General features: G+C 34.6%; 1 protein-coding gene across 3 annotated transcripts in view; it reads right to left on the bottom strand.

Annotated features, from left to right (window-relative positions):
• Positions 1 to 202: 202 nt before the first annotated feature.
• The window catches only part of LOC131066809 (protein CURLY FLAG LEAF 1), a 28,622-nt gene continuing 19,819 nt past the window's right edge, over positions 203 to 9,005 (bottom strand). Inside the window, exons 1-3 of one of the 3 annotated variants that reach the window (XM_058001660.2) lie at positions 1,275 to 1,701; positions 898 to 1,012; positions 203 to 816 (exon numbers count right to left, since the gene is read on the bottom strand). In XM_058001660.2, the coding sequence (XP_057857643.1) occupies positions 689 to 816; positions 898 to 1,012; positions 1,275 to 1,586 (555 nt within the window). In that variant the 5' untranslated portion in view covers positions 1,587 to 1,701 and the 3' untranslated portion in view covers positions 203 to 688. Of the gene's footprint in view, positions 1,013 to 1,274; positions 1,702 to 9,005 lie in introns of those variants that run through there. The other 2 variants (XM_058001659.2, XM_059218220.1) reach the window with 2 other exon arrangements.

Raw genomic sequence — 9,005 nt, 5'->3', positions numbered from 1 at the left:
AAACAAAATGCTTCAATAAATCTACTAAACATAAAAACATAATTATTCCAACAAATTAAAATACCATGAGACATACTCTTTAATTTTTCTAAAGAAATTTTTTTTTTTCTCATTCCAATTTTACATCAAAAAAATCAGATTTACACTAAAATAATGTTTATTAAAGAGCCGTTCTTTCAATAACCTGTGAACACCTATGTAACAATAACTACTGATCATATGCATGCATTGGCTATTCTAACTTTTGAGATTTCTCTCTAGCCATTCCAATCAGGGTGAAAGATAGATACATCACATTAAAACTGTAATGGTAGGCAATTTCTCCATAGCAATAAATAGTATTTTGTCCTCAGAGACAAGGAAAACAATTGACAGATGACCATTATGATTTGTTGCCCTGTACTGAATAATTTAATAACAGAAAAAGAAAAGAAATGGCCACCTTCCAAATCCACCACCTACCAATTGCCATTATGTTAATGAGTCCCTTTTGAATTTATCCAAATCAAAAAATCAAGCCCACATTTTATTCAATTCAAAGCTCAAACTCATCTGAATATAGGAAAAGGGATCGGATAAAATGATAAAATGCTTGCAAGTTTGGACATGTCGGCCTAACACCTCCCCCCTGGTAGTAAATAACCAATATGGAAAAAGCAAAAACAAAAAAGAAATACTCTCTGATGAATTATTCAGGAAAATCTAGCAGTGCAGAACCTTTGCACTTTGGACACTTGAGATCTTGACCAGACACCATGAAATACATTAAACATGTGAGGCACCCAATAAGCTTCATGGCGGCAGACTCAGCTTCTTCTGTAGCAATATCATCATTCATTTTGATTCCAGATTTAAAAGTTTTTGAGATGGATAAATTCATCGCAAGATCTAACCTACCTTCATTTTCATCTTCTTCTTCAATGGAGCTGAATTTTGAGCTCTCCTGAATTGAAAAGACCTCAGAGCTTGTTTCAGTTGCTTCTTCTGAACTCGGGTAATAGACTTCTCCACTCTGCACCACAAGAATCATGCAATATTTCAGAACTATAAGAATACAATGGTAGATCAATATTCATGAAAATAAATCCCCATAGTCACTGCAGAACATGAATATATTAACATAAAATATAGTTTCAAAGTCTTTCCTTCAACTCTCTATCAAAATTTTGATTAAAAAATTTGTACATAAATTAATCTAGAAACTACGACAATCAGAAATATAAATTGTAAAATTCTGATATCATTAATTATATATATTAACTATATTAACTTACCTTCAAATCTAGGGATTTATCCCTTGCTGAAGAAAAGCACTGTTCTTGACCCAGTTCCATAGGATCAAAATCGATTGATTCAGACCCAAATGAAGAAGAGGATGATGCTGTATTCCTTGCGTTCCTTCCTAGCAGATGAAGAGCTGTTGAATCTCTCTGGTCATTGAAATGTCTCAGCACAAGCTCTGATACTTTCACCTCATCTTTACCCCAACCAAATATGTTCTTGTTAACACTCTCAACATCCATGCTCATCAAAATCTGAAAACCGTCAAGTGCAGGAGAAGTACATGATTTGAATTTAGAGGGCATAAAATATATTAGGTCAACTTGTGCTTCATAAATTTGAACGCCGCTAGTTGTTGAATTCTTTTGTGTTCAAATTTGAGAGCAGGTTCTGAGTCACTTGTCATACTAACGCGGCAAATTAAATGAGAGCCAAACAGAATTAATGGAGTGTTGAATTTGAAGCATGTTTGTAATAGGCATGGTTGTGACATCTCAACGGTACGTTCAAAATTTAACGCTTCCATGGTAGGGAAAACTTGATGGGAGTCCTTAAAATTTTGAACTCACAGCCAAGCACGTGTAAGGAAATCATTTAACAGGCGAAAGATGAAGCTTCTTCTGCTTAGGTATGACTTAGGTCTCATATGGGTATCTTTCTTTTTTAGAGGATTTTAAGAACATTATTATGAGCTTGATTTAAATTTGTCAGCGTAGATATCTTACATAAATTTGTTCAACAATATTTTCTTGCACAATAAATTTATAATATAAATATGATAGATATATTTTAGATATTTATGTTAATTTATCTATAAGTTTAATAAATTATTCATTTCGTATCTTAAAGATATAATTATTCAAAACACAACATAAAACAAGAATATAAAATACAAACACAATTACCAAAAATAGTTAAATGGTGACAGCAAGAGCAAAAGGAGGATGAGGTGGATCTCAATCATTTGGTTTGTCACTTTCATCAATAGGATATAATGTTTCCATGGAAGGATACCTTTCATCATTTTGATCTTTATCATTATTATCTTTTTTATCTTCGGCAACATGAATAGGAGAAATAGCAAGAGCCGACCAAGGGAACTTACCAAAATTTAACCAAACAATAATCCCACCAAAAAAATTTGTTGGAGAAGCCAAATGACTATTAGGATGTTGTGATCACCCTTGCTGAGATTGATATCTTCTTAAAAGAGGCAAAAATGCTTGAGAATGGGCATCCTAATTATGATCACCCTTGCTGAGATTGATACCTTCTTAGAAGAGGCAGACATGCCTGAGAATGGGCATCCTAATTATCACGAGCTAAGCAGTTGCACCCTTGATGACACACATAAAATGAATATTGGCATATGCTAGAAGTGGGAACTAGAGAGACTTTGACAATGACACATAGAACATTACTTCAATGATCTAGCAACACTTAAAAGTTAACAAGTTCAAGTGCTAAAGAGAATCTTCACCTTGCAAGCATGCTAGATTTGAGTGTTATATTATGTTACTTGAAAGTTATTTAAAAATTACTCTATTATAAGATAATTCTCAAATTAGGATAATTGGGTCGAATGCATTACTATAACCTTGTATGCATGAATTACCTTCCACCTAGATGAAAGTAAATCTAGTTAAATAGTATATGTTAAAAAAGAAATAGTATTGAATAATATATACATTAATTGCACATATAATAGTTGTAGACACCCAAAAATGGTCAACGCTTGCGAGGTCATACTTTAACATTTGCGCATTGCCTCATTTTAGGTTTTTGCGTCGCATTAACATTTCTCCTATGTCACGCACTTGATTTTTATCATTTGCGAACATTGAGTCATTCTTCTACATTCTTCAATCATCTCGTCTTCGAATTTGGTCTTGTCGACAACATTATCCAGTCATGATTTTGATCGATTTTACTTTGTCACATCAATATGCGTATTCATTTGTCATCATTTTGGACATCGTCAATCCTAATTAGGGTTTTGTCCTATTTTCAATCTTATCAGTTGGCGATCGGTTTATCAATCTTGTCGATTTATCATCAATCCTTCAATCTTGTCATCTTGCGATCGATTTGTCATCGATCGTGGTCATGTCTAATCTTGTCATCTTGCAATCTATTTTGTCAATTTTGTCATTTTTCAACCGATTTGTCATCGATCGTTATCTGTCTCAATTATGTCAATTTGGATCAATTTGTCATTGTTCCTCATTAATTGGCGCATTTTCTCAATCATTTTGTCGCATTGGTCATTTATCAAAATCAAATCATGACATTAATTATCCTCAATCAAGACCTAATTGTCATTTTTGCATTTCTAATTCGTCTTCTAGGGTTTTATGATTTAGTCATTTAACCTAATTCGCCATTTCTTCCTCTAGGATTACTAAATTATTTATTAATCCTAAGTCTTCTTATTACAATTAAATCTTTATTTAATTGGCTAATTATTCTTCTTTGTGAATTGATTAATAAATGAAAAATTATTAATTAATTCACTAATTCACTAAATCCTATTTTTCATCAATTTCTAATTCCAATTTCCTAATTGGTCATCAATTTCAATTTCCTAATTTTCAAATTTCTAATTCTTTTTCCCTCCTATTTCATCTCCTAATTCTATGGGAGTGGCATTTCAATTTGTCATGAAATTGTCATAATTGATTAATCAATCAATTTTGACATGAAATGTGTCATAATCAATCAATCAAAATTGTGCATGGAAAGTGCATAATTTGCATAATTTGTCATAATTAACATATTGATTTGCAATTTCCATTTGAATTGCATCATGCCAATCTTGTCACTTCTCCAATTTCTCTATAAATTGGATAATTTTCTTCAATCAAACCCTTCGAATCCCTTCAACCCCTTTGGAACCCTTCTTCAATTGCTTCAATCACTTCATGAATTCTAAATTGCTAACAAACTACTGAATTTTAGTTCTAGTACTCTTGAGCTTTTTGCTTTCAATTGTGAGAGCACTTGTAGGTGAGATCCACAAAATTATTGAAGAGGAAAGAACAACAATGGAGCCGCATGGAAGGAGTATTCAACTTTACGTCTGGTTTGCATAATTTTACTCTTGAAGGCTTTGTTTTCATACCTCCATTGAATGTGCTTTAGAATTAGGTTCATTTCAATGAGTTTTCTTATGATTGAGCTATCATGTTTAATGTTTTGATTTGATCTACTTATCTTGTGATGAATCCTAATTCTTATGCTACAATAGTAATTATATATCTAGAGATTAAAAAAACACATATCTATAGAACAATGTAGACATATAACTGATATCTTTTGACTTCTTTTACATAGATTTCTATTTAAATTGAATGTGTTAGTTTGATAATAGATTTATTGATAAAATTATAAATCCTATATAAAGAAACCAAAATAGCAAAAATACAAATCAACAATTTATATTTTGATGAAAACAAACGAGCTATTCCATTTTTCTACATCAATACTAAATTTTAATGTTTATAAATTATTTTATTTTATTTGTACTATTTCTTATAGTATGTAATTATTAATTTTACTTGACCTTTTATTATTTCTCTAATTTTTTATTTTTTATTTTTTTCTATTAATAGCTTCTAAGGGGCAACACCCTTGTATTATATCAACAATTTTTTACATGTTCTTGCACGATCATATAACGACACTCCAAAATGTCCTTCTGAGAAAAACCTTCTACCTAATATCGCCTACCATGCAACTATAACATAAATAGCTATCTCCTAAATAGTGCATGGCCCAAAATAGGGGAAAATATTGACCCCTACTTATCACTATTATAGAAACTAAACATATAAGAAAACCTATCATAGCTTAATTATATGACCACCTTCTTGTTGTTGTGTGCATCCTTAGCAACCCTGGCCTTGACTAGACAATTTGCATCACAATCTACATTGGAAGACACCTTAGCCACACTTAACAGGTATAGTCTACACATAATTTCTTTGTCTGAGTACTCATCCCAGTCACTTCATCATCCTCTCCATCACTTACTAGGTCATCTATCACCAAATACTTTTGCAGTCATCCAGCTCCACCATCCTTTGATGAATCTAGCAATTTATTAAAACACAATGTATTTCCTTTCACCACCTCATGCCTCTAGTCAATGGTTGAATCATCCACCAAATTGAGAATGGGATACTTCGCCACTTCCTTCCCATGTCTATGAATCACATAATAGTCTTTTTACATGGGGATCAATTTATTTTAATCTGCATTCTACATTACATTGTCCAATTCCCCCAAATATTAATTCTTCATTTGCTTCTTACATAATACACTCACCATTTCCTTCATTTCCCCAAAGTTCAGAAGAACTACAAAAAACATAGCAGTGATGTCAGTATTTACCCTATACATATGCTCCACCTTTAAGAACTCATCTCCCACAATTCTCTACACTACATGCATCACCATCCCATGATCAAATTTTAGCACACATCTCAACATCTTCTCTAAAATATCACCCATGAAAGAAATATGTCTTTTCCTACAAAATAACCACACATGTGTATCCATACTAACAAAGAAGATGCTTGAAATAGAAGCACCTAAATGGTTTTTCCATTGGTTTGTTTCCTAAATAGAAATCCTTGCAATATTACATGATTTCAAGATCCCATTCCCAAGGTACTCCATTTCATAATAACACCTAGTTCCACATAACTCATTCACCACCTAGAGTCACAATGTTTAATATTGTGGGGTAGCTAAATTGCCCCTTCACATGGTCCAGGAACCAAATTTTATAGATTGACTAATAATGTTGGCCAATGCAATGGCTGATACATCATTGTCCTTCCCCACTTCAATTATATCCTTGCTTGCCTAATATGATCCTAACCTGGATTCCTCCACCTACAACCATAAATGTTACTAGTACATTACCTTCCTCCAAATTTTCCATTGGGTATGTGCATTCAATCAATCCTGTGAGCTTGCTGCAAAATGATTAATAATTTGTACCATCATCACCACCTTTGAGAGGAGGGGTATTCACCACCCTACCCTTTATTGACCTCTCATATAAACCGTTCATAGCAGTCCTTTTTGCCAACTCATCTGTCATCTAATTAACCTCATGATAAATGTGAGTGACATTGAATTCTTCAATTTTTCTTATCAAGGCTTCAATGGGTTTTAACCACTTCCCTTACTTCGAGTTTGAAATCACACTCTATCGAATAACATTAACCATTATTAATGAGTCCCCTTCCAAGTGAATCCATGTAGCTTTGATTGATATACCACACTTTAGTCCCATTAGTGTCGCTAAAAATATTATCATATTATTTGTGGTATCCCCTAAGAATTATGCTTTCTCACAAAAGGTTTTTCCCAATTGTTCTCTTATCACACACTTTGTTCCACTCGACCTCAAGTTCCCTCTTGAGCCTCCACCAAAATTGATCTTAACCCACCTATATTTTTGAGAAAGATAAACAACTTTTACAGGGATTGAAACCCAAAGTATTAGAAACCAAGGCCAACAACCAACCAGACCAAAAAATAAGCAGAACAGGGGACAAACCCCACACAGATCGACAACAAAAAAACAAACAAAAAAAAAGATGAACCAAAAAATAGGATCACACACTCAGCTAAGAGAGTGCATCAATTCAATATTTTTCTGAATAATACTCCTATTAATTTTCTCCAAGTCCTCCATGATGAATCCGGAGGTTCCCTGGTCCTGGATCTAGCTCCTGGTTCTAGTACATAGACCCGAACTAATCTTCCCACCAGCAACACTCTGTCCACCTTTCGAAGCAGTCTTTTTTTGCTTTTCTCCCATGGGAGGGTCACTGGCGATGGTCTGGGTTCTATAATCAGTCATCATGGAATTAATCTTTTCCAAACCATCAGTGCTATTTTTCATCCCCTGCCTATTGATTTCCACCAAATTGTTCAAGCTTTCCTTGGTCTCACTCACATCCTCTTCCAGCTTCTCAATTTTGTGCTCTTGGTTATCCTTCATAGTTTCCACATCCTGAGAAATTTTCTGGATCATACTCATGATCTTATCAGATTTATTGGGCCCAGGGGACTCTATGAAAGTGTTAACAATTCCTTTAATCCCATCTTTTAGGGATTCAATTTCCTTCTCCACCCACTTCCAACAATTCTCTCGACTTCTCATAGCCTCCAATAGAAAATTTCGCATCACCCTCTCCTCCTTTATCTTGCCTTTATTTTCTTTACTCGCAAGCCCCTGTTTCTCATCATCCACCTTCATAGGGATGTCCAACCTAATCTCATGGTCCAAGCTTTTAGACCCACTAGATTTGGTAAGTTTCGATTTCTTTTTGGTGGGTGGCTCCAGGTCTTGCATTTTCCTGTTGCTAGATTTGAACTTACTAGCCACCCACCTTGGAGGATTGATTTTCCTACTTCTGGTAGATCATGGGGTCACCATAAACTCCACTTCTTTCTTTGGTCTATACTTAAGGTCCTCCATATCCTTGATATCATGCTAATCCATGGTCATGCCACTATCATCCTTATCCATCTCCGTATCAAAAACCAACTGCATATCAGGGTTAGAAGAGGAAATATGTGTTTTATCCTTGGGGGAGGGTTTCACTTCATGAGCTCGGGCATATTCCATAATCAACAAGATAAGCCCTTCATGAATCACAGGGTTATCCTGGTTTTCAGAATGTTTAACTAAACTATTCTCCAAGGATGAAACCAAATAAAAGGGAATGGAAATCAATCTACCATGCCTAAAATGGTTTAAGATAGTAAAATGATGAGAGAAAATACTAGTATATCTACCATCTAGGGTGATGTAACTCATGATGAATTTTGCCATATCAGCCTAGAGGGAAATCAACTCTTTCTTGTTATAGCCACTGTCTTCCATTTTTGTAACCCTTAGTCTTTCCTTCTCCTTATCATAAAAGACAACAATAGCCTCCTCACTCGACTTCCTATCTCTATAGAATTTTCTACCTTTCATATCCAGACCAGTAACAGTGGCAACCATATTTTCATTGACTTGAAACTCCACACCAAAGGCAGCCAGCACACCCTTATTCCAACCTTTAACAAAGCTTTCCATAACAATGTCAGAATGACCATGCAATCTATCCAAAAAAGGGACCATACTGTCATCATAAATTTCATCCCAAACCTCCCTGTTCTTCTGCCACTTATCATAGGTTGTGGGTTCAAACCTATTCTTCTCACCACCCATTCTGAAGCTTGAGAAAATTAGAGATTCCAAAAAAACCAGGAGGAAAGTGAACCATAAATAGGGCAAACTTAATGTTCTAACACTTCTCAAAGTGGTAATAATTTGAAATACCACCCCAACAGCTCCCATCCCATCATAAATTTCATTGGAAAGGCCGAAGATCTTGGCATTATTTCTTGCTAGGTCGCACAAGGTTTTCGAGAAATTTTCCTCTCCTCCCCACCATTTAACTGCCTTGTTACCCACCGCCAAGTTGGCCAAATGATTTGCCAGTTTGTTTCCTTCTTGAAAAATGTGCGAGATCTTGAAATCCTCTAGACCGGCTATCATTTCAAGACAATCTTTGATTAAGTTTGAAATAGTCCAGCTAGGCACCGTACATCCCTTAAAGAATTTGATGATGTTAAGCGAATCACTCTCTAGCCAGACCCATTTGAACCCATCCTTTCATGCCATGTGTAGCCCTATGTAGGCAGCACTAGCC

The sequence above is a fragment of the Cryptomeria japonica genome, chromosome 3 (assembly GCF_030272615.1).
Source record: "Cryptomeria japonica chromosome 3, Sugi_1.0, whole genome shotgun sequence".
NCBI classification, from domain to species: Eukaryota; Viridiplantae; Streptophyta; class Pinopsida; order Cupressales; family Cupressaceae; genus Cryptomeria; species Cryptomeria japonica.
This window is presented reverse-complemented; position numbering and strand designations above follow the sequence as displayed.